Source organism: Haliotis rufescens, unplaced genomic scaffold (assembly GCF_023055435.1).
Source record: "Haliotis rufescens isolate VD_foot unplaced genomic scaffold, xgHalRufe1.0.p SCAF_86, whole genome shotgun sequence".
Lineage (NCBI taxonomy): Eukaryota > Metazoa > Mollusca > Gastropoda > Lepetellida > Haliotidae > Haliotis > Haliotis rufescens.
In genome coordinates, this window is record NW_025964379.1 from 699,023 (window position 1) to 726,743 (window position 27,721).

Below are 27,721 nucleotides of genomic sequence, written 5' to 3' on the forward strand. Positions count from 1 at the left end.
GCTTACTCATCTCACACGTGACGAGTATTAAGGGAGGGCGGGACATGCTTACTCACTTCACACATGAGGGGTATTAAGGGAGGACAGGACATTCTCACTCACTTTACACATGACGGATACTAAGTGAGTGAGTGAGTGAATATGGTTTTACGCCGCTTTTAGCAATATTCCAGCAATATCACGGCGGGGGACACCAGACATGGGCTTCACACATTGTACCCATGTCGGGAATCGAACCAGGGTCTTCGGCGTGACGAGCGAACGCTTTAACCACTAGGCTACCCGACCGCCCGACGGATACTAAGGGAGGACAGGACATGCTTACTATCATCACACATGACTGTTACTAAGGGAGGACAGGACATGCTTACTCACTTCACACAGGACGGGTACAAGGGGAGGACAGGACATGCTCACTCACTTCACACATGACGGGTACTTAGTGAGGACATGACATGCTTACTCACTTTACACACGACGAGTACTAAGGGTCGACATGACATGCTCACTCACTTCACACATGACGGGTATGAAGGAAGGACAGGGCATTCTTTTTTACTTTAAACATGACGGGTATTAAGGGAGGAGAGGACATGCTTACTCACTTCACAAATGACGGGTACTTAGGGAGGACGGGACATGCTTACTCACTTGACAAATGACGGGTACTTAGTGAGGACAGGACATGCTCGCTCACTTCACACATGACGGTTACTTAGTGAGGACATGACATGCTTATTCATTTTACACACGACGGGTACTAAGGGTCGACATGACATGCTTACTCACTTCACACATGACGGGTACTTAGTGAGGACATGACATGTTTACTCACTTCACACATGATTGGTATTAAGGGAGGACAGGACATGCTTACTCACTTCACACATAACGGGTATTAAGGGAGAACAGGACATACTTACTCACTTCACACGTGACGGGTACTAACGGTGGACAGGACATGCTTACTCACTTGACACATGAAGGGTACTTAGGGTTAGACAGGACATGCTTACTCACTTCACATGTGACGGGTATTAAGGGTTAGACAGGACATGCTTACTCACTTCACATGTGACGGGTATTAAGGGAGGACAGGACATGCTTACTCACTTCAAACTTGACGGGTATTAAGGGAGGACAGGACATGCTTACTGACTTCAAACATGACGGGTATTAAGGGAGGACTGGACATGCTTATTCACCTCACACATCACGAGTATTAAGGGAGGACAGGACATTCTTACTCACTTCACACATGACGGGTACAAAGGAAGGACAGGACATGCTTACACACTTCACACGTGACGAGTATTAAGGGAGGAAAGGACATGATTACTCACTTCACACATGACGGGTATTATGTGAGGACTGGACATTATAACTCACTTCATACATGACGAGTTTTAAGGGAGGACTGGACATGCTTATTCACCTCACACATCACGCGTATTAAGGGAGGACAGGACATGCTTACTCACTTCACACATGACGGGTACTAAGGAAGGACAGGACATGCTTACTCACTTCACACGTGACGAGTATTAAGGGAGGAAAGGACATGATTACTCACTTCACACATGACGGGTATTATGGGAGGACTGGACATGCTTACTCACTTCACACATGACGGGTACTAAGGAGGACAGGAGATCCTTACTCACTTGACACATGAGGGGTACTAAGGTGGAGAGGATATGCTCACTCCTTTCACACGCGACGGGATCTTAGGGTCAGTTAACTCACTTGTCTCGGGAAGATTGACCTAATCAGAATTAAAAAGAGACAGTATAGTGCTTCTGTAAGAGATGCTTTGTTAGACAAAATAACAAATCAAAAGAGTTTCAGGCTGTACTAAGAAAATATACAACAAAGAAGCCACAAAAGGATAACATAAACATTTCGGAATGGTTTTTGCATTTTACGATTTTTTTCGAAGAATGCGATGGCAACTACACAGAATATACTGGATTTTCTGATATTAATTTTAATTTAATGATAATGAATATTAATTATGTTTTTTTCTAAACTATATGATGTTTCACCAAAGATGTTAGTTGCACAGGAGTCTATTTATAGTTGTGTCAAGAGATGTGCTAAGACAAGTAATAATTTTTCTGAATGTTTTGATTGTCCTCTAGGTCTTAGACAAGGCTGTGTGATGAGCCCTTTCCTATTCTTCATGTTCATCAATTAACTTGCTTGACAAATAGATTCACCTTCTGTTCCCAGTGTACAGCTACACATTGATATCATATAGGAATTTTTGATGCTATTTGAAGATGATATTGTCCGTTTTGCTGATACTATCTATGGGCTCCCAAAAAAATTGATGTCTGAATATCTTTTTGTGACAACTACCATTTCTCAGTTAATCTAGATAAGACAAAATTCTTGTTTTCAAAATGGGTGACAATTTATCAAGATTCGAGGGGTGGTCATTTGACGAGCATGAACTTGAGTGTGTATTTAATAAATACCCTGGAGTATTATTTTCTAGATCACTGTCATGGTCAAATCAGGTCAATAAGGCCTCCTTTCAGTTCTCTTTGAAACTATAAAGTTGCTGTCGACGCTGCAGCCTTTACCGTCGGTTGTTTTAAATATTTGACTCCAAATCTGGCAAATTTTACTGTTTTGTTCTGAAGTATGGGTTGTAGATAAATCCCCGGAAAAAGAAGTTGTACAAATGTTCGCGTGTAAGCAATTTTTATGTGTGAAGCAGTTGTCCTCAAATGATGTTGTTGGAAGAGAATAAGGAAGTATTCTGCAGATGTACATATTTGCATGTAAGTATTTGTTAAAATAATCAACATAAGAGGGTCACGTTTTGAAACGAACTGTTATTATGTATTCATGTTAGACTGTAATTATGGTATGGCCACCTGGGCATCAGATGCTTTGGGTACGAATGGGGACAGCAATCTATAAATATCATTGCCAGCTTCATGTCTAAAATAAAGTGAAAAATCTTCTTATGACCAAGGTTTGTGCGCAGCCCTATCAACATTAACCCTTTATGATGCATTCAAAATTAAATTTAAAATTTAAAACAAGTTGCTCGATTGAGATGTTGTTCCTAGCTTCGTGATACAGAAAAGAGCTAAAACTTCAACGGTTATGTTTGGTTTGTAACCAGGGTAAAGTAGATGATGAGTATCAATTTGTAGCCATCACCATTTGGGATGTAAATATATACCAATTACATTCTACTTGTGCCACAAATGATATAAGCTAAATATGTTGATGTCTTCATCTGATGAACCCACTGTCTATACTCGTCACTCCGAAGAAACTGGTTCGATTCCCGACATGGGTACAATGCGTGAAGCCCATTTCTGGTGTCCCCCGCCGTGATATTGCTGGAAAACCATCCTCACTCATTCACCTATCTATACAAAGCAATACGATTGTGGCTTGTGTAAATTACATCTATATTGTCTTTTGTACACTACATTCTCTCACACCGTATAGGCTGTAATGTGGAATGGGAAAAAAGATGAAGATCAACATTTCAATCACTGGTTTGTCTGGTCCAGGATCGATTATTAAACACCGCCGTCATATAGTTGGAATATTGCTGAGTGCGGCGTTAAAAGGCAAACAAACAAACAAACAAACAAACAAACAAAGAGACAAACAAACTGCGATCACGTGACATGAGAGTTTGGAAATGTAAAAATCTGAACGCACCTTATGCATATACAAGAACAAAGGAGGCGAAAAATACGTCTGAAAGTGTCGTCTTGGCAGTCATGAAATAAAGCAATGACATTAAGGTACGTAATATTATTGAATATTAACCGAACATTGATTTGGAAAAAAGGTAACCCTGCGTTAATATGGTATAATACGTACGCTATTCCGACATGGTCAGTTTAGTCGATTATATTTTTTCATATATATTTTTAACCAAGCAATGTCATTGTAATACACATACAGCCAAATAAGAATAGAGGATACGTCTATTTGCCATGAACAAAGTTGAACTGAGAGTATATAGGTTGAAATAGAGGTGGTGCTGAGGTGAAATGGTGGAGATTGATGCACTTACTTCGCAACGTGCATGCACGTGTGTGGCTGCTTATACTAGTCCGGACTGATGCCGATTTTATAGTGCTAGCTCACTGAGATACCATGCCCAACTTAGACACAGTATACTGACCAGTCCTTGTTTAATCCCCTTAATGCTGACATCCAGGCATGGTAACAACAAGTACCATCTTTTAACGTCTTTTGGTATGACGCGGCCGGGGATCGATCCCTGGACCTTTGTTCCCGGCGGACGCTCTACCACTAGACCATGGAGGCGGTCAGCATAGGTGGAGGGTAGGGGTGTTGGTGGGGGAGGGGGATGGTTCTATTCTTACCAGGACATGTCTGTTGTGAAGAGTTCCCTTCTTAAAGCAGTCGTAACATTCTTTATCCAACCTACCAGACCCGGGGTAGAATAGGTCTTCAGCAACACATGCTTGCTGTAAAAGGCGACTATGCTTGTCGTAAGGGGCGACTAACGGGATCGGGTGGTGTTTAGGCGCGCTGACCTGGTGTGATTGCGTGGATCGATGCTCATGATATCAATCACTGGATTGTCTGGTCCTGACTCGATTGTTTTTACACAGGCCGCCGTCATACAGCTGGAATATTGCTGAGTGTGGCGTTAAACAACAAACAAACAAACAAATCGTCAACCAATCGAAAGTATCACAAATGTAATACCGCTAAAAGACATTTCTATCTATTTATACATAAAAGGGTAAATGGTCAGTAATCAATAATCAAAAGATATATGTATCATTAACGTAATAAAGGGGTGTAGCTGAAACTTCTCATGGTTTGTCGATTTTATTGTTGTTATCACCGTTCTGTCCATATATGTAAGAATAAATAAAAAACACTTTATTATATTTTTTAAAATTTAATAGTTAAATAGTCCACCACTAGTCCACGTTGAATGTAAAAAGGACAGAGGAGGTTCATTAAAAGAAAACAAATTCAGCAAAGAGGGTTTGTGTATCCTGGCAGTCAGGCTGGTAAGGCTCATCATCAGCTCAGGGACCTTGCTCTCTCTTCACGCAGCCCAGACAGCGAATGGGACTTCTCCCAGGAAGCGCTGCCCAGTCGAACCCACCAAGAACCTTTCAGAGAATGTGAAGACTCCCCAACTCTGCAGCCTTCGACATTACCCAGATTGTCAGAAGGGCTGGTAGCAAACCCGGGTACCCTCCCAATGTCAGTCAACAGATTGGGAGGTACCAAACCTAAGGAACCGAGAAGATGGGGAGTCGGACAACTTGGTACTTGGGATGCAAGTGTAACATTTAGAAATCGAGGTCCACATATTTGCCATGTTTGTCCTGAAGCTTGTCAATCACTTTAGTGTCAAAAGAGACAGATGATTTCATTGGATTTATGAAAAAGGACAAGATCAGGTTTTGAGGGCATGGATAGGCCTAAGGCCAATTCCAAAGAATTTTGTGTTTATCATTTTCCATGACGCACATATTCTGGGTGTAGCAAGGCGAAGACGGTAATAAAATGATAGTACCACAGCATCATGTCGCTAAAGATACTGTGTTTGTGCCAAAGCTGGGCATCCACTGGCAATGTGTTGGACAGTCTTATTAAATTCATTGCCTAATCATGACAAAAATAACTTTCACAAAAAAATGGTCACTTAAATTCTCAGCATTTGATTCTCAGCTCTCTGTTTGTACATGCTATGGTTGAGTCTGTTTCTGTCCCTCTGAATACACTGCACTGTGGTCATTCAGCCTCTCCTTGATAAACTGAATCTGGGCCGAATTGATATGGCACTTCCCTTTGTTGACACTCATTTCTGTACCTACATTTCATGTCCTACATCCTTGGCTCATTTAAGAAAACTGTGGAATGCCTTGTTTTCATCATGGGTCCTGACATGCTTCACAAGAGGATCATCATACAAATAAATGTGTGCAAAAGTGCACAATACAATTACTGCTACTACTACTACTACTAGTAGTAGTAGAAGTAGTAGTAGTAGTAGTAGTAATAGTAGTTTGTTCGAAGTTATGTGTGCAAATGTGCACAGTACAATTCTATCACGGAACCACGCCCTCCCATCATGATTACCTCCTTTTCACCATCAGTCTTGACATGCTTCATAAGAAGTAGTAGTAGTAGTAGTAATAGCAGTAGTAGTAGTAGTAGTTAGTAATAGGTGTAGTAGTAGTAGTTTGTTCGAAGTTACAATTTTCCGATAGAACTAACGTGATCACGACAAATGGATAGCTTTGAATTAATCATATTTTCATTTCAAAACACAAGCGCCTCGCGAGCAGCAAGCACCGTCTAGCAGTAGAGAACCATCAACAATATTAACATTGAGATTATGTCCCTCGTCATTATTATTACTATCATTGTACTACTAATTGATTATCTTGTATTTCCCCGATAGCCTTTGTTATGCGTGAAAAGAGTGAGTTGAACCAAACTCACTCGAGTTGAGGCCCTAGTAAATTGTGAGTGAGTGAGTTTGGTTACGCTGAAAAGAACATCAGTTATATCACTGAGGAGCCGTGAAGATCCGGGGTACTATAGGTCTTCAGCAACCCATGCTTGCTGTAAAAGCCGACTATGCTTGTCGTAAGAGGCGACGAACTGGATCGGGTGGTCAGGCTCGCTGACGTGGTTGATGCATGTCTTCGTTTCCCAATTGCGTGGATCGATGTTAATGATGTCAATCACTGGATTTTCTGGTCCAGACTCGATTACTCGATTACTTACAGACCGCCATCATATAGCTGGAATATTGCTGAGTGCGGCGTTGAACAACAAATAAACTACTATATCACTGAGTGTCAGCTTGATGTAGGAGGAAAGCCCGAAGTGATACACAACCCTCCATAACTCTGCCACCGGCCCAACACTTTCTGCAAGCGACACAAGACCAATATTTACTGTCAGCATAACTGGCTCAAACCCGGTGTATGTAAGGACGTCTCGTATATCTCTAAATCTCTAAGGAATCAGGATGGAATCTTGAAATATTGAACAGGAAGGCATGTATAGTAGGGTGGATTCATCCCGCAGACGACACCCATCCCGTGTCAGCATTCCCAACCTTGGATCAGAAGGTCGTGGTTCGAATCGCATCCCAGAAATCGGATATTGTATGACCGCTACATTAGCGCCTAACGTAGGGGCTGAGGACGTTCACATTAAATATCAGCAAATCGCGGCCCAAACGTGTCTTCTGTTGGGGAAGGGCTGGCAAGCTTAACCTCTGTTCATGTGGACCTCGGATCAGACGGTCCGTGGTCTGAATCCCATTATGGGGATTGGAAATTTTATAGCTGCCCAGAAGCAAATTGTGATGATTTGACAAGGTGCAAGTGGATATGTCTCATTCTTACGTAGGAGCTTAAAACTTAAACAATGGTCTCATATATTTATATTGGAAGAAACAAGGCTTTTAAATGCGGATTAAAGTGAAAATGATTCACGATTTTGTACAAGACATTATATATAATTTAAAAGACATCTTGTGATCCATTGTTTAGGCTCCAAGCCATAACGTTATATACATAAAAGACATAATAGTTGTAGATATAGAGACACACTATTTCAGTGGTCAAGTTTATTAATCGTCACACACAGACAATTTCTGTCACTGGGAAACAGGTAGGTGATGAACTTTAACTGAGATTTTACGACAGCTTCTTCACCACAGAAAGGTATTCACGACGTGCCGTGTTTAATATTATTACCAACGTCCCACGTTTCCGGTACTATGACAGGCACTCAACCAGGTCACCTTTGTCCACTCAGTCGCTTCACACAACCTTCACCTCTAATTTCACACATTCTACAACGGCAATACTTGGAATGGTCACCGAACTTTACCACCTCATCCACTCCGTCGCTTCATACCACATTCACCTCCACTTTGACACATTCTACAATGGCAATACTTAGAATGGTAATCTTTCCAAGCATGTTGAGTCCAGTTTCATGTATAACTTGTTTCAAGATAGGTTTCCCGTAAGTTGTTCAGATTGTATTTGAAGAAAATGTAATATATGAGAAATACTGTGTTCAGAATACTGCGGATCAGAACACCAAATGTGAAACTATTCAAGTCTGAAATCAGTGTATATCGCAGGTCTAACCTGAAGTTAGTAAGAAGGTATAACGACGTTAGTGAATGTACATGGATACGCATCATGACTGTACAGTTTGATACATACTGGTTCTGGATAGAAGCAAAAGAAAACAGGATGCCAGGCATTAGTTACACAATTTAATTACTTCACTTTGAAATCTCACAAATGAAGTTGTGCTTATGGCTGCAGGTGGCGTCATTCCAGCGATACCCGACTGCGTCCCAAATGACGAGACAATCCTCACCCCCCTTGTAGTTATCTGGTTGACCCGATCCCCAGTTCTGGTATCCACCAGCAAAAGGTCTGCCTCCTTCCCAGACGAACCTGCCCTCGCGAGCCAGGTCACTCCCTCCAATGAAGTAAGCGGAAGCTTAAATGCAAAAGGCAAAGTTTAGAAGTGAAACATAGCCTCAAAAATTGATCGATTGTTTGTCAAAAAAGTCTTTCAATTATTGTTTTTCAAAAAGTGTCACCTCTCTATGTAAAGAGTCCAAACTGCCTTACCTACCTATCCAAAACTCTTAGGCTTTCAGTGCACTTTTGCCTTTACAAACCTTTTCCTCTTGCATATCCCCTGATGAAGTCATCCTCCGCTCGACCGTTGACGATGACGAGCCGAGCTCCGAAAAACTGACAGACTGACTGCAAAACGAATGGTATCGGGATGAACAGTAGTACATCAACCGTCTATTGACGTGCTGATATTTTAAGATGTCAATCCACTGGATTTCCGTTTTTTATTATAATTTGTGTTGTTGCTGTAATCGGATTTGATGGAATAAACGGTTGATTGATTGATTGTCAATCAACCTATATAGCACCATGATACACCAACCGATCTCAAGCACTACCACTCCGAATGTCTTTGTTTGCTCCCTCCTTGTCAGTTCTGTTAATACTGTTAATAGCCCTGTACATTTATCTTATCGCGTTTATTCACAGCATGCCCAATACGTGCAATGAGCAATACAGTTCTGTACACCACTCAGTTCAGTCGCAATTTGCAAAGGTCTTGTGGCTATGGCATGCACTATTGCATCTCAACCCTGATTTCAATCAGGAGAACCTGTTTGTCAAGCAGTTGCTTCTGCATTCTGCACGACTTCACGTATAGATAATGTTGTTTGAGTGACATTTTTATATTCAACCATTCACCTGATAAAGGGGTGAGAAGTGAGATCCGAAACATCGATACAAACAATAAAACAGTTGTTTTCATAATACGTTTAATGCTTTTGATATTTAACTATTTCATATTAATCATATTTGAGCTAAGGACTCAGCACTGGTTACTTACCCTTGCTTCAGCAAACGTTCCTGTCATGTCAGAGAACCAGTAGCAGGAACGTCCATGGGAATGAAACCCTGCTACACACCTTGAACCTTCAACATTTAAACAAACATATTGGTATATGTCATTGGAATCAGTTAGTTTCTGATGGACCATGTAACAGAAATATAGGATAAAGACCGGATTAAAGACTCATTTGGAATTGGGTGTTGGCAAATGAAGAATCACCAGTGGATCCTGGCGATGTGGCACCAGAGCCCCTCCAGCAGTTCAAAACAGGGGAAAAAGAAGTTCATGTTAATATTCCTAATCTACTCATGTTCGGTATCAAAAGTACAATATACCGATATCCAGAAGGTACAGATTTATGCCTGGGGTATGTACGTGTACTTTCAAATGATATGACACTCAGTTAACGTATGCCTCTTGCAAATGAATTTCAGGGGGGTTCAGTCAACGTTCCTAATATGAAAACACTAAACCTTCACTTTCAACAATAGATCATAGTACATTATAGCTAAAATGGATAGAATTATCATAAAAACGCCCGCATGTTATCAGAAATGAGCGGGCCACTGTAACTTGATAATGCCCTCATATTACTTGACGACGGGCCATTATCACGCCCGTTGTTAGGTGACGTCATAGGATAGGGATAGGTGACGTAACGTTCAATAGTGACGTTATCTGGTTTGTTCTATGACGTTTCAATATTTGTTAAAGTGGGTCAGTGACATTCGTGTTGATTGCAGTAAATGTTTCAAAACCGATATTGTTGTTTCTTTTTATTTGATAACAAATTCCATCAATTTTAACTATAATAACGGTAACGCTATTTTTCAGGGCATTATCATTTGCAGAAGCCCTCGGTCTTCTGCAAATGATAATGCCCTGAAAAATAGCGTTACCCTTATAGTAAACTATGGTTATAACGAACTCAAATGGACTACTCAGTTTTGTTCGTTATAAGCATACATAAACCATCTGTACAGCAAATGGCCGGGACCAAAAGTTAAGTTCATAATATCCATCAGTTCGTTATAAGCGTGTTCGTGATAAGCGTTTTTTTTTTTTCATTGTAATCCTGCAATGATTTGATTATTTTGAAACGGATGCAAATGTTACGAAGGTACGGTAGCGAGCATCAGTCCATGTGAGTCATGTTGAACGAGAGGTTTCAGAGACAATTTTACAAGTCACTGGCAGTGGGCAATAATGCAGGACTGACACCTTCTCCTCTTTGAGGCAAAGAAACGCCCGATGAATGGTAGTCCATATCTGAGGAGGGATATACCTGAGTTCCTGCAACATCATTTGAGGATGAGAATGACATCGGAACATCATTCCATTTCATCCCAGCATGTTTGAATGATGAGGTGATCTTGCAAGCATTCTGGTATTTCGCAACATTCAAATTCCCATCAATCACAACACTTTGACTGTACCGTTTACCCGTTGATTCACCTCAGATCATAAAGCCACCACCTTCAAACGATCGCTTTCAAGAACGCACGGTGTGCCATAACGTTCACCTGGATGCCTGAAGACAGGTGTTTTCCCATCGAATCGGTGAACAAGTAAACGTGACACATCAGTGTCAAAGACCACATATCTGAATCACTGGAGACGTCGACCTTGATTAGGCTTAGCCTTTTAGCTGGGCGTCTCTCACGGATGCCGTAGGTGTGTCAGTGTCTGCGGACCACCCTCGCAGATACGCCACTTATACACGGGGTGTGAGCCATGCTGTCTGTGACCTGTGTCGACGATATCTTGGAAAGGGGTTGTCACGGGAGGGCGGACACTACGGGACCATCTCTGACGCGGTTGTTAATACGGGGGCTGGAGGAAATGTTCTTAGCCTGACTAACTTTCAACTATGGGCTATTACTTCAACTATGGGCTATTACAAAGTGAACTAGTCAATGTAGTACATTTTTTAGTAGTTCATTTCAAGTTAATTTGGTCTGTTGAGTCCGTTTGTATATTAGTGACAGCCAGTAGATTGTGATACGGGTCTAACGGATACAGAAAAGGAAAAGAGCGAGTACCGAGCAGTCATTAAGTTTATGACTTTAGAGAAATGTACTCCCCATGAAATTCATGGCACAAGAGTAAGTGCCCTAGTAATTCCACTGTTAAACTTTGTTGATCCATGTTCAAGGTTGTGAGAATAAGCCTTGAAGATAACTCTAGGTCTGGACGTTCCTCAACTCCCACCAATGAAGATTCAATCAAGGAGATTGCTTCAAGCATACCAATGGCTCGCAGACGCTCATTTTTGGACAGGGGTGGCATTTCGTAATGTTGAATAATTGCGTAATTTTGTTGTTTTTCTGAGTGGTTGTTGTCAGCACGATGCTAAACAATGCATATGGAATCTCGTTAACGCACATGTTTTATACCCATTCTTGGGTAGTGAAATGCATGGGAATTGCATAAAAGTCAACCTTTGCATGAAATGCATGCTTTTCTGTAGCAGTTGCGTTTTTTTGTGACTTGATTTCATACATGTACTACAATATTGAAAACCAAACTTTACTTGTTTGAAAAATACACTAAAGTATTGGTGTCACGGGAACTTTTGTTGTTGAGTATAGATATGTGAAGTATTGTCAATTTGATGAAGGTCGCAATTCTGCTGTAATATAACCTTCACTTAATTAAAAGCATTTATTGGCGAGATATTGTATATTTTAATGTATGGACAATCATGTCAGGTGTAGATGGCACACACAACCTGGCATCAGATTCACGAAAGTATTTAGATGAAACACGTTTCCTTGAAATATATGGCATTCCGCCATGAGAGTCATAGGCACAAAACAGTTTAAACCAATACTTCAATGGTCCATTATGTGACGCTAAACCAGCATAATATTGCTGTGAAATAGCTTCTTACTGCATTTTGTACATCATTTCACGGGTGCCTGTAACTTGAAAACGTTACGAGACAATTTCTGTTTCGATGCTAAAGCATTCCAAACCTTATTACAGAAAGGTAAAAGTCCCATATGGAAACACATGCAACATTATGGGTCTACGGATTCTTACGTGCATTTTATTGAAGGCAATTTCCTGGAGTATACACTAGTTTATAAATGTTAACTTTCAAAGACATATAAATGAGTGGTATAAACACATTTCTTTAAAGATGACAGTAAGCTAAAAAAAAAAAGAAACACTTTTTTCGCACAGAGTATCAAGAAATGTTAGGAAAACATTATTTACTATTGATGCCATTAGGACATGTTAAACGTTTTGGGGAAATGAGTGACTTACCCTCTGCGTGCAGGAGCATGGAAGAGCCCAACAGTAGAAGCGCAACACCAGAGAACACATTCATTGTTGCAGTTCAGATGCTGGCGGTTAGCGTGTCATAGGATGCACTGGCGAGTAAACGGATGCATATATGATATAAAGCGTTTTCATGGTTTGGAGCAGCTGTGAAAGGATGAGCATTGATTATACTATCGGGTCACAAGCAGCTTGGAACTAATGATGCGTATTTAGAGGGACATAGGGCTAAACAATATTATAATCAAAAAAAAAAATATCTTTCACGATTTCTACTTTTGTGAAACTGAATACATTTATATGTTTTTATATCCCAGTATAAATAAATTATTTGAATTAAGTCGTCAAGATACAAATGTCATGTTTGTCGGTTTAATTGATATTTACTAACGTAGGTTCATAAAATATGTATCTCAAATACACTAACCGTATTCGACGTAATAAGCGCCCTGGGCGCTCTCAAAATAAGAAATAGGGGGCTCTTATTAGAATATTATTTTGGTGGAAAAAAACAGAATTGAAAGAAAAAAATTCGTGGTTTATGCGGACCGCCTCCGTGGTCTAGTGGTAGAGCGTCCGCCCGGTGAGGGGAAGGTCCGGGGCTCGATCCCCAGCCGCGTCATACCAAAAGACGCTAAAAGATGGTACTTGTTGTTACCCCGTCTGGCGCTCGGCCAAACATAAGGACTGGTCGGCTCGGAGTCAGTATACTGTGTCTGAGTTGGGTATTCATGTTAAACTGCGGCATGGTATCTCAGTGTGCTAGCACTATAAATCGGCATCAGTCCGGTCTAGTACAAGCAGCTACACACACACACACACACACGTACATGCACGTCGCTATATAAGTGCAATAATCTTGGTCGCGACGTTAAACCCCATTTCACCTCACCTCACCTCGTGGTTTATGCTGACAGCCTGAAATGTTTATATACGACAGATATATTTTTCCAGAATTTAATTGCCCATAATTAAGGGTGCATATAGCACACGAGTGCGTATTATACGCGAATAAATAAGTCTTGTGTACATTGATCAATTGGAAGGGGTGCTAATTGGGATTGTTCACTGGCCAATATATTAGCAAATATCGCCGTGGGCGCTTATTACGTCGAATACGGTACATACATGAACAAGTCATGTTGAACGAGGGGCTTCAGAGGACAATTTACAAGTCAGTGGCTAGCGCGCAGTATACATTAATACAGGCCTGAGACCTTCTCCACATTTAGGTGACGAAAGGCCCGATAAGTGGTAATCCATATCTGAGGAATATATATATAAATAATTTTACTCCCAAATGGAATGAACAAGATGGGTAAGCGGAGAAGGGAATTAAAAAAAACAGCCATTGAAGAGCAATAATTAATTGGGATATCAAACACTGATTTGTCTTATAATGTCTCTACTGTTACATAAGAGTTAGGACAGGGCAAATAACAGGACAGATACAAAGGTAACAGCGTTTGTGTTGTCATGTTTAACTCATGATGTTTATAATGATGTGTTCGTTCTAGTAAATGTTTAAAATGGGGAAATTATTTCACATAATGATCAAAATGTTTATAGTTTGACTGAGATATTAATCAGAAGATGTGTGTAACGATAGGGACGTTAGTTTGTAGTTTCTTTGACAAATTAACCTTGCAAATAATTTTGTAACAAATTAAACTGTTGAGCTGTATATATGTACTGAAAATGTACATATATTGTTGCCCGACCCCCCCCCCCCCCCCCCCCATTGTTTTCGGTGCCTTAGGTCTTTTGGCTAACATTGGGAGAGTGTCAGGGGAACGCCCCTGAGCTGCTGATGAGCCTAACGAGACTGACTATGTCAGGATCACGCCAACCCTCATTTGCTGCATTTTTTATATTTAAATAATAATAATTATAATTATATTTATAATTATAATTATAATTATAATTATAATGGATTGACTTCCCCAAGCGATTACTTGTTTTACTCAAGTCATTAATGAATTGCTGGTCAACTCAACTTGATATGGGGCAGGTGGTGACTTCGGAACCCATTTCTATCAGCAGAGGAATATTTCAGGGCAATTCTTTTAGCCCTTTGCTTTTCTGTTTGTCACTAAACCTTTAAGCTTTTTGCTCAGCAAAGAGGACAGTTATCACCCGGGACCTCTAAGAACAGAACCCCAACAGCCCTTACTCACCTCCTTTACAAGGATGACCTTGAACTTATAGCCAATGGAGGATCTACACTCAAAAAACAGATTCTGCTTGTGGAGTACTTTTCTAATGATATCGGCATGTCCTTTGGACTCGACAAATGCAACATTCGTCATTTGCAACGTGGCAAGGTAGAAGAGGGAGGATCCGTCCGTTTACTTGGAGGAGGAGTTATTGACCACGTTGTGGAAGGTCAGGCCTATACGTACTTAGGGATGCAGATTAGGGACAAACTCCAGAATGCCCTTATCAAGGGCAAACTTCGGGCAGAGTACAAATGTTGACTTACGAAAATCTGGAGTTCGGAGCTGAACGCTCGCAATAAAGTCAAAGCCACAAATACTTATGCTGTGCCCGTCCTTTCGTATTCTTTTGGTGTTGTTGATTGGACGAAACAAGAAATTCAGGGTATTGACACCCTCACACGAAGAATCATGTCAGACAATACATCCCACCATCCTCGCTCTTCCCTCAATCGCTCATATTTACCAATCATGATGGGAGGGCGTGGTTTGAATAATGTGGAGGCTCTTCATGATAGAATTGTCTTGTGCACTTGTGCACACATTTATTCGTCTGATCCTTTTGTGAAGCATGTCAAGATTCATGATGAGAACAAGGCATTCCACAGTTTCCGATAACGAGCAAAGGATGTGGTACATAATCTCAATGACCGTGTTGATTTTGTTGATGGTTCTGTACTGCTGGACGGTACAGATATGAGTGTCAACCAAGCGAAGTGTCATATCAAGTCGGCCAACTCAGATAGCCTTTCCATTTTCAAGGAAATGTAATATTTCAGGTGATAGAAATGCTAGGATCATGAGAGGCAGCACAGCTGTGGTCCGCACCTCGGTGTTATTGCACACCTGTATGATAACAAGTTGGGACGGCGCCTAAGTTCTTCACACGCATGTAACAGAACATGTGTGATACTTGATCAACTTCAAGATAAAAGTTGGTCACGATTGTTTCAAATTGTGACATGCTGTAAATTAAAGTGACAAAACCCTTTCCGAATTCACCAGGGTCTATTGTATTCGACTACAGTCAAGTCTCGTTAATCCGACACTCGTTTATCCGACAATCGGCTTTATCCGATGCAAATGATGGGAACCGATTAAATCAGTGTTATTTAGACCGGATTACCGGGACTGGACTGATTATCATGAGCACGTGTTCATGATTCACTATTAAATAGTGATAATACCAGTTGATAGAGAAGAAAAGGTGAGCGTATCTTGCCCCTCCCGTGACACCCATCACAAACACATGCAAAATGAATTTTTCACCCCAAAGCGTTTTAAAATCAACTGACAGTGGTCGCACTGGTAAATACATTTCTATGCAAATGAACACAAGCTGTTCCGTTGGTAAAGAGCAGCCAGAAAAAGCATACAAAGTTGTCAATATATCTGACATATGCAGTACCAAATTGTGACTTGCAGAACTATCTGTGTCATTTGCGCATGACTATTCGGGTATCGATTGAGTGGTTGTCATCATTAAATGTTAATAATTATACATGAAATATACAGACACATATTCGAGTCAAAATAGACCGCCTCCGTGGTCTAATGGTTGAGCGTCCGCCCGGAGAGCGGAAGGTCCGGGGTTCGATCCCATACCGCGTCATGCCAAAATACGGTAAAAGATGGTACTTGTTGTTAGCCTGTCTGGCGCTCGGCATTAAGGGGCTAAAACAAGGACTGGTCTCGGAGTCAGTATACTGTGTCTGAGTGGGGTATTCATGTTAAACTGCGGCATGGTATCTCAGTGAGCTAGCACTATAAATCGGCATCAGTCCGGTCTAGTACAAGCAGACACACACACACGTACATGCACGTCGCTATATAAGTGCAATAATCTTGGACGTGACGTTAAACTCCATTTCATCTCACCTCACCCAACTCGACTGGGGAATTTTCCAAAGTATGATTTCATGGCAACAGAACGTATGGAGATTAGGAGTTCTCATCATGGCTGAACAGACTGATAACCTCTTTCAGCAGAGATTTCTTATAGGGAGGTTTTGTCGTATGTCTATACATGTTCTTCTAAAATAGCCATTGTAAGTACTAAATGAATGAGTAGGGAAATTTCGCAATATGATCCCGAGAACACCATTACTGGGCTCAGGGTGGGCCTGAAAATGCTTCCCTTTTCTCGAGCACTGGGTGCCATCACTGGTGCCATCACCTGGTGCCATCACCTGATGCCCATCACTGGTTTTCCATGGCCCGTTCATGTGGTATTCGACGCTTCTTTTGCCGTTTGCGCCCATTTGAGTCTGTTTCCGTTGATGATCGAGCTGATTACTCTACGGCGTTGATGTTCTAAATTTACACAGTGAACCATATGAGAAATCGAAACTAGGTCCATGGCCCTTTATCACAACGAAGAGGATACAGTATTCAACATCTTGAGTGAGAAAGTATCGTTTTACGCAGCTTTTTTGAACAAAAGTCATGCAATATCAAGATGGGGACACTGGAAATGGGCTTCACACATTGTATCCATGTCGGGAATCGAACCCGGACTTTCGGCGTGTCAAGCGAGGGCTTTAACCAGAAGGCTACCCAACCTCCCCTTTTGAACATCGAAGGCATTAAAGTTACATTGAGCATAATTCTAATGTTATAATTATTTAATATTCCCTAGTTTTAAGGGATATTCTCTAAATAATTTGAAGAAATTTAAACTTAGCTCATTTCAGTGTATATGCTGATGTAGAAACAAGGAAACGAACTAATTTACAATCGACACTGTCAGTAAGGACAGCAAACATCCGCTTATCGGCAAGCTGGTCACAGGGGCCAGTGTGAACAGTAATTACAAAATGTCACTTGATATTCCATGTAGTTCCATCCACGTGCGAAGTGTTTTGTAACATATGGTTCTTATCTGTCAGGATGTGTTTGTGTAACGGGTGATCATAGTGAAGTGAACAACTATTGCGTGACTGAATGATACACAATGAAGCCAACATCACTAATCGACATGTTTTGTTCGTTGTTCATATTGTCAGGTATGGTATAGCTTCATGTTAATGCCATCTTCAAATGTTAAGTGTAAACTTATTATACTTTTATTGGGTTTTTAAACATGTTATGTCTCACGTACAAGTCATTAAATATACATGGATCTGTTACCCCACGGCGAATGCCATCTGTGTATTCATTTCAAGTTCGATCCCCACTATTTGTGGGACATTTAAGTCCCTTAAAGATGGTAGATTATACAATAACCCAACGTTCCAATTTTCCTTTACCATGACAAACAATACAGGTAACTGACCACTTCGGTGCAGTGTATTGATTTCTTTGAACGATCGATGCTGAATTCTTGGCCGCGGAAATGGGGCATATTGAAAAAAAGCAAAATGGAAAAAAGATTACTTTGTAGTTTGGACTCATATCCAGAAATAATCATGCCATCTTCTAACATTACTAGTAATCATGTGTGTATCACTCACTTCACATACGAAGGGTATTAAGGGAGGACAGGACATACTTACTCACTTCACACATGGCGGGTACTAAGTATTGGACACGACATGCTTACTGACATCACAAATGACGGGTACCAAGGGTTGGACAGGACATGTTTACTCACTTCACACATGGCGGGTACTAAGGGTTGCACAGGACATGCTTACTCACTTCACACATGACGGGTACTAAGGATGGACAGGACATGCTTACTCACTTCACACATGACGGGTACTAAGGGTGGACAGGGCATGCTTACTCACTTCACACATGGCGGGTACTAAGGGTTGGACACGACATGCTTACTCACTTCACACATGGCGGGTACTAAGGGTTGGACACGACATGCTTACTCACTTCACATATGACGGGTACCAAGGGTTGGACAGGACACGCTTACTCACTTCACACATGACGGGTACTAAGGGAGTAGAGGACATGCTCACTCACTTCACACATGAGGGGTACTAAGGGAGTAGAGGACATGCTCACTCACTTCACACATGGCGGGTACTAAGGGAGTAGAGGACATGCTTACTCACTTCACACATGACGGGTACTAAGGGTGGACAGGACATGCTTACTCACTTCACATATGACGGGTACCAAGGGTTGGACAGGGCATGCTTACTCACTTCACGTATGGCGGGTACTAAGGGTGGACAGGACATGCTCACTCACTTCACACATGACGGGTAATAAGGGTGGACAGGACATACTTACTCACTTCACACATGAGGGGTACCAAGGGTTGGACAGGGCATGTCCTTACTTCACACATGAGGGTACTAAGGGAGGACAGGACATGCTTACTCACTTCACACATGACGGGCACTGAGGGTGGACAGGACATGCTTACTGACTTCACACATGGCGGGTACTAAGGGTTAGACAGGACATGTTTACTCACTTCAGATATGACGGGTACTAATGGTTGGACAGGACATCCTTACTCACTTCACACACGACGGGTACTAAGGGTGGACAGGACATACTTACTCACTTCACACATGACGGGTACTAAGGGTTGGACAGGACATGCTTACTGACTTCAAACATGACGGGCACTGAGGGTGGACAGGACATGCTTACTGACTTCACACATGGCGGGTACTAAGGGTGTGACAGGACATGCTTACTCACTTCACACATGACGGGTACTAAGGTTAGACAGGACATGCTTACTTATTTTACACGTAACGGGTACTAGGGGTGTGACAGGACATGCTTACTTATTTTACACGTAACGGGTACTAGGGGTGTGACAGGACATGCTTACTCACTTCACCCATGACGGGTACTAAGGGTGTGACAGGATATGCTTACTCACTTCACCCATGAAGGGTACTAAGGGTGTGACAGGACATGCTTACTTACTTTACACGTGACGGGTACTAAGGGTGGACAGGGCATGATTACTCACTTCACATACGACGGGTACTAAGGGTGTGACAGGACATGCTTACTCACTTCACCAATGACGGGTACTAAGGGTGTGACAGGACATGCTTACTTACTTTACACGTGACGGGTACTAAGGGTGTGAGAGGACATGCTTACTCTCTTCACACATGACGGGTACTAAGGGTTAGACAGGATATGCTCACTCACTTCACCCATGACGGGTACTAAGGCTGGACAGGAGATGCTTACTTACTTTACACTTGACGGGTATTAAGGGTGTGACAGGACATGCTTACTCACTTTGCCCATGATGTGTACTAAGGGTGTGACAGGAGATGCCCACTCACTTCACACATGACGGGTACTAAGGTGGACAGGACATGCTTACTCACTTCACACATGACGAGTACTAAGGGTTAGACAGGACATGCTTACTCACTTCACCCACGATGGGTACTTAGGGTTAGACAGGACATGCTTATTCACTTTGCCTATGACGGGTACTAAGGGTGTGACAGGACATGCTTACTCACTTCACCCATGACGGGTACTAAGGGTGTGACAGGACATGATTACTTACCAACCACGATGGGTACTAAGGGTGTGACAGGACATGCTTACTTACCAACCACGATGGGTACTAAGGGTGTGACAGGACATGTTACTCACTTCACCCATGACGGGTACTAAGGGTGTGACAGGACATGCTTACTCACTTTACACGTGACGGTACTAAGGGTGTGACAGGACATGCTTACTTACCAACCACGATGGGTACTAAGGGTGTGACAGGACATGCTTACTCACTTCACCCATGATGGGTACTAAGGGTGTGACAGGACATGCTTACTCACTTCACCCATGACGGGTACTAAGGGTGTGACAGGACATGCTTACTTACTTTGCCCATGACGGGTACTAAGATTGGACATGACATGCTTACACACTTCACACATGACGGGTACTAAGGGTGGACAGGACATGCTTACACACTTCACACATGATGGGTACTAAGGGTGGACAGGACATGCTTACTCACTTCACACATGACGGGTACTAAGGGTGGACAGGACATGCTTACTCACTTCACACATGACGGGTACTAAGGGTGGACAGGACATGCTTACACACTTCACACATGATGGGTACTAAGGGTGGACAGGACATACTTACTTACTTGAAACATGACGGGCAGAAAGGGTTGGACAGGACATTTTCACTATCTACACACATGACGAGTACTAAGCATTTTTTATTTATACATGTACACTGTACCCTTCACCTTTGGGCGACAAGGTAAGGGCGACCCTATCACTATATTCTTTATGTTAAGGTTTGATCATTTGTGAAGTTATGTATCAGCTTTGATTGTTAACAACTGTAAAACTGTGTGGTTATGTATGCTTGTAATATATGGTACTGACGCCCAAAGGTAGCAATATACCATAGTGTTACATGTTGCAGAATATATAAAATCCTATTTTAAATGAAATGCATATTAATTTTTTTATATCATGTTGCTTGTGAAGAGACAATGGGGACACACCAGCGACACATTAGTGCGGACACCGTGCGTCGACGATTGACGAGCCTCCACTGTCACAGGCCACACAGAGGACCCATTCTGACACCACGTCATCGCCGGGACCGTCACTGGGCAACACAGCACCAGCACTGGCGCCACCAGCAGTGGAGAAGAGTCCTCTTGTCAGAAGAGAGCCGTTACTGCATGTCAACAGCAGATGGCAGAGAGAGAGAGAGAGAGAGTCTGGCGACGCAGTAAGGAACGTTAATCGGATGATTGTTTTGAGAGAGAGACTCGTGGGGTGGTCCGAGCATCATGGTGTGGGGTGGAATTGGTCTTGCACAGAGGGTCGACCCTGTGGTCTTCCGGAACATCGGTCCAGGAAGAGGCAATGGTGTCACATCAGCTCAGTTTCAGCATGATAACGCCCGTAACCACACTTTGAGAGCAACACGAGACTTCCTCCAGCAGAATGGCATCAGAACCATGCAGTGGCCTGCCCTCAGTGCCCATTTAAATCCCATTGAGCACTTGTGGGACGAGATTCAAAGACAGCTGAATGACGTCCAACCAAGGCCGACAACTGCAGCTGAACTGTGTCAGGCGTTCCTCAGAGTGTGGGCTCAAGTGCCTATGGCCTTCATCAACCGCCTCATCCATTCAGTGCATCGACGTTGCACGGCAGTCACCAATGCACATGGCGGACACACAAGATACTGACTTGTGATGCCATTTTCTCAGAGACTAGTGTTGTGTTTCACTTTAAGAACATTTGACACTTTCATTTCAACCTTGATGATCAGCTTTGGCAAGTTTCATCTTTTTAATATGTCTTAAAGTATGTTTACAGTGTTTGGACAAATAAGGTTTCTCATATACCTATCCATGGTGACGTTTCTTTTGCGGTTAAGTTTATATTAATCAGCAATTAGATGACGTTTTCAAAACAAATCATTTATTCATATTCCGTGTATTGTAGCCCCATGAAATGTACAGTACAGTAAACGACGGTTATAACGAACTCAAAGGGACTACTTATTTTAGTTCGTTATAACCGTAGTTCCTTATAAACATATATACAGCAAAACTACAGCAAATAGTCGGGACCAAAAAAGTAAGTTCGTTATATCCGTCAGTTCGTTATAAGCGTGTTCGTTATAACCGTAGTTTACTGTATGTCGTTGCAGTTTGACCCTCCCCTCCTTCTCCTTCGGCAAACACTTAAAAAGGTTGCAGGTCAAGCATGCACTGGTCGAGTGTTGGCCGTTACCTATAAGCAGGATGGAAGAGGTCGGACCTGCACTTGGAACTCTAAGACAGCAACTTCATGCAGTAGTATTGTAAGGGAAAGAGTAAGAGCATCCTGGAATATGGTCTGCATGCTTCGAATCTATAAACTGTTATATGGCAGTGTATTTATTCTTGAGCAATTATTGTAACTGTGTTACATTATTTCTGTTCAGGATCGGTAGAAGCTCATTGCATTGTATTTGGTTGGTTGTTGGTTGGTTGTTTTAAGCCGCATTCATTAATATTCCAGCTATATGACGGCGGTCTGTAAATAATCGAGTCTGGACCAGACAATCCAGTGATTGATATCATTGGCATCGATCCACGCAATTGGGATCGATGACATGCTTCAACCAAGTCAACGAGCCTGACCACCCGATCCCGTTAGTGTATTTGGACAATCATAAGTCGTCCGGAATGTGGTACTATTTTATGTAAGCAATCACCCGGAAGTTACTATATTTAAATGCTTGAGTGGTATAGTTACTTCCGGAATCGGCGAGACTCGTCCATCAGTGTATAGAGCCTTACATCACTGGAAAGTCTGGAAGCTGGTTAGGTATATCAAAGATGTAAACGACTCGTGGTCGTTGTTTATCGTACAATAAAACACTGCAGGGAGACTAAACCATGAAAGGCGCAGCCCCGAGTGGTTTATTCTCCCTGCAGTGTTTTATGGTGCGATAAACAACGACCACGAGTCGTTTATTTTTTATATGAGATATCAACATTATGTACAGCCTCTTTAAGAATGTTACTAAAAAGAACATGCTTTATAAATATTTACCCGTATTTAAATAATGATGCCTCCCGATGCCTGCCTCCCGAATAGAATCCGACGCGGGAATTTAGGACCAAGGAATAAGTCCATTTTATGTATAGCGTCGGGTAGCCTAGTGGTTAAAGCGTTCGCTCATCACGCCGAAGACCCGGGTTCGATTCCCGACATGGGTACAATGTGTGAAGCCCATTTCTGGTGTCCCCCGCCGTGATATTGCTGGAATATTGCTAAAAGCGGCGTAAAACCATACTCACTCACTCACTCACTATAGCGTTTCCTTCATATTCTCACAATTTTAACGTCGATTATCTGTACCCTTCTCCCAATACCGATTGTCATATCTCTCTCAATTTTGAAAGCGATCGTTCAGCCATTGCGTTCTATTGCCATCTATAGGGAACAACTTACTTAACACTTCCCTCTTAAATTTGTCCAATTTACGACGTCATCAAGTTGCGAGAGCATGTTGGAATCACCAGTCATGATAGAACGATGTTTTATCGTGAAATAAACCCCGCTTCGTTCGTCATTTTTTTCTTTGCGCTTTATCGCTTAGCTATTTTGTATAAGGGGATGAGAGCACGCCTCTCGTATCTATCTCATACATTTCATTGCATCAAGTCTAGTCGTGTGAAGATCATTCATTTCTCCTGATTCCCTGATTCCCCAACTCACTCGAGCTCAGTAACTGTCGTATTCACTGAAGCAGTGCTCCGTTTTATTTGAGCTGTCCTACTTTTTGTATCGGCTGATGTACACTGGTGGTTGTCCGGTATAAATATGCAGCGCAATACACGCTTGGGAGAAGCACGTGTGTTGTGATGTATGTGGAATGTTGAGGTGACGGCTGACTGAGGTGACTGATCATGAGTATGCCGCAAAACGCTGGAAGTGTTTTCCCACTCCATCGCCACAGTGTATCCCACTCGGCCATACTTCGGAAAACGTTCACCTTGAGTGGACCAGAATCCGATTGTACCAATGATAAAGATTCCGACTACAGCATAAGTAACTGTTTCTGAAATGGTTACAATACCAGGTGTTCGAGAAAAGGTGAGCATATTCCGCAACGCCGGCGGTACCCATTACAAACACGTGTGTGAAGATCCGGGGTCTTCAACAACCCATGCTTGCCATAAAAGGCGACTATGCTTGTCGTAAGAGACAACTAATGGGATCGGGTTGTCAGGCTCGCTGACTTGGTTGATGCTTGTCATCGTATCCCAAATGCGTGGATTGATGCTCATCATGTCCATCACTGGATTGTCTGGTCAATACTCGATTATTTACAGACCGCCGTCATATAGTTTGAATAATTCTGAGTGCGGCGTTAAACAACAAACCAAATGCAAAAAAATGTATCTCACTACGGCCATACTGAGCAGGGAGTTTGCCTTGAGTGGACCATCCGATTGTACCAATGATAAGGATTCCGACTACAGCATAAGTAACTGTTTCTGAAATGGTGACACAACCAGGTGTTCGTGTAAAGGTGAGCATATTCCGCAACGCCGGTGGCACCCGTTACACACACGTGTCATGTCTTGGATAGACATATAATAGAAGCCAAGGAAAAACAGGGAATTACATCAGGCTTCTTCTTGGTCCATGATGTGAGTGAGTGAGTGAGTATGGTTTTACGCCGCGTTTAGCAATATTCAAGCAATATCACGGCGGGGGACACCAGAAATGGGCTTCACAGATTGTACCCATGTCGAATATGTTTCATTTTGTTATCTTATAAATCCACAGTGTTCATAATTTACTTGATCTCCTTAAAAATAATGATGGTGGAAAATCTACATTAAATAAGAAATTATTTATTGGTTGGTGGCTCTCATACTTTCCCACGTCTATAATTTATCTTCTTGTTCATGTACACCGAAATGATCTTCAGAAACACGCTATTCTCTCGACTGTACGTTTTATAATCTAGAGGTGAACTGCTGCAACCTTTATCTTTTCATGTTTAAAAGCTTGATTTACCATTATGTGCATGGGTGTGTCGCAGTGTTTCTTATTTGCTTATGTTTTTTAAATGTACATTCTGAAAATAAGTAGGGAATCAAGAAACATAAATGTTATTTGCAAGTGTAGTTAAATAAAGGTAAGTGTTAACGACAATTATCCTTTACAAGAACGTTTATGTCTGTGAAGTGTACCACCAAAACGAAAGTGGCAAAATCCTTTGCATATGCATAAGATGTATCTGCCAAAAGCAGATTCGATTTTACTATTCCGATCATATCATGTGTTTTTTACTCATTATCAAATAGTGATAACACCAGGTGTTCTCGATACTGTGAATGTATCCTGTCCCACCGTCGGCACCCGTCACAAACACATGCAAAGGCAAGTCTGTTGTTTCCTGGAGTGAGTGAGTGTTGTGTTTAAATGCTGCTTTTAAGATTATTCCAGTTCCATCACGGCGTGTCAGCTTAATTTTGGAGGAAAACACGAAGTGATGCAGATCTCAGACGTTTACCACTTCGGTGAAACCCACGAGCGCGGGTATGGTGCTGACAAATCTAGAAACATAATCGGGGCGAACCGGGATTCGAACCCACAATCATGGGTTTCTGGCGTGCCCAAGGGACGCAACTCTGCACAGCGAATCGCGGCGCCTTAGACGCCACCGGTGCCTCCTGTTCACTTGACAAAACAATACGGGACCATATGGTGTTAGTCAAAATAATAAATTGCATCGGACATCAGTCTTATCACTGATGCGTCTCATTTTCAAATGCCTTCCACATGTCTCCAATAAAACTTTCTGATAGCTTTACTGGGGTCTTGTGCCGTGTAACCTTGATCAAACAATATATGCCACGCTTTGAAGTCTTGGTAGAAAGAGCATGCAGGATCATCTCAAAAGTTGTGAAATGTAGACACCAAAAGCTGCAGCTGCAGAAATATTGCGCGACATAAATGGAACCGATCCTATTGTTTGCATGTGTCTCACACAGTAGAGCGAAGGCTTACATTCCTGATTTTGACACGTTTTGTACCGACAGACCTGTATACCCGAGCACATGTCAAGTTTGTAATATTTGTAAAAATCATCCACACTAAGCTCAATTGTGATTGTTGGCTTCACACAATCTAAAACAATAAAATGACAATCCAAATATTTTGACATACAATTTTGTGTTATGTTAAATTTCTATCCCCAAACTTCCTATAGGTGTCGCTTTGCAAATTGAAACAATAAGTTAAACCAGAAATCAAAACGTAAATAAAATGAGTGTCAAGCCAATAGACAGCAAAGAAATAGTATACAATTAACAATTGTATCATCATATTATGAGCTAGGTTTACAAATCAACACAAACTAATGCAGAGCAATTACCGTGGTAGTACACACCAGAGTGTAAGTACAAAACGTAATAGCAGTACAATTACAATTGAACCGTAAATGAGTGAGCATGGTTTAACGCCGCTTTTAGCAATATCCCAGCAATATCACGGCAGGGGACACCAGAAATTGGCTTCACACATTGTACCCATGTCGGGAATCGAGCCCGGGTCTTCGGCGTAACGAGCAAACGCTCAAACCACTAGGCTACCCGACCGCCCCTTATCCCTGATGTGTTTAGAAATGTCCTCTGTGTCCGACCATACACTATTCGAAAGCTTCACTAAATGTTGCGGGAGCACAACACACAATAATGACTTATGTTTCATTTTGCTTTTTGTAAATCCACAGTGTTCATAATTTACTTGATTTCTTTCAAAATAATGATGGTTGAAAATCTACATTAAATAAGAAATTATTGATGGGTTGGCGGCTCTCATACTTTCCCACGTCTATAATTCATCTTCTTGTTCATATACACTGAAATGAGCTTTCGTTATACGCTATTCTCACGACTGTACGTTTTATAATCTAGAGGTTAACTGCTGCAAGCTTTATCTTTCAGGTTTAAATGCTTGATGGACCATTGGTGTGGCGCAGTGTTTCCTATTTGCTTATGTTTTGACATATGAAATGTCTATTTTATGGTGATTTGAAACGGGTATAATAGTTGTGTTTTGGACAAGACGTTTGCAGTGATTCGGCGACTCTTTTAGCCCAGTAACGTTTTGATAAAATAGTGATTTGTTGGTCAAATCATAATTTCAGGTTTATACATTCTTTTTTACCGGCAGTTTATATAATTAGTCTGGCATCGACAATTCCTCCATTATGAAGCATAAGCACACGTTACATTACAAAAAGAGACAGCCCATATTTACACACTCATGTCCAGTATGCATTTAAATGGTACACAAAAGAGAGACATGTCTTGACAACTATATATT

The 27,721-nt window shown here is 41.8% G+C and overlaps 1 protein-coding gene across 1 annotated transcript; it reads right to left on the bottom strand.

The window, feature by feature from the left end:
• Positions 1 to 8,271: 8,271 nt before the first annotated feature.
• On the bottom strand, positions 8,272 to 12,834 carry LOC124123928 (perlucin-like). The gene is made up of 4 exons (XM_046487133.2): positions 12,721 to 12,834; positions 9,445 to 9,530; positions 8,702 to 8,789; positions 8,272 to 8,517 (listed from the first exon to the last, which is right to left on the bottom strand). Exons 1-4 carry the CDS (start codon positions 12,782 to 12,784, stop codon positions 8,294 to 8,296), a joined length of 462 nt encoding a protein of 153 aa, XP_046343089.1. The 5' UTR covers positions 12,785 to 12,834; the 3' UTR covers positions 8,272 to 8,293.
• Between the last annotated feature and the right edge of the window lie 14,887 nt (positions 12,835 to 27,721).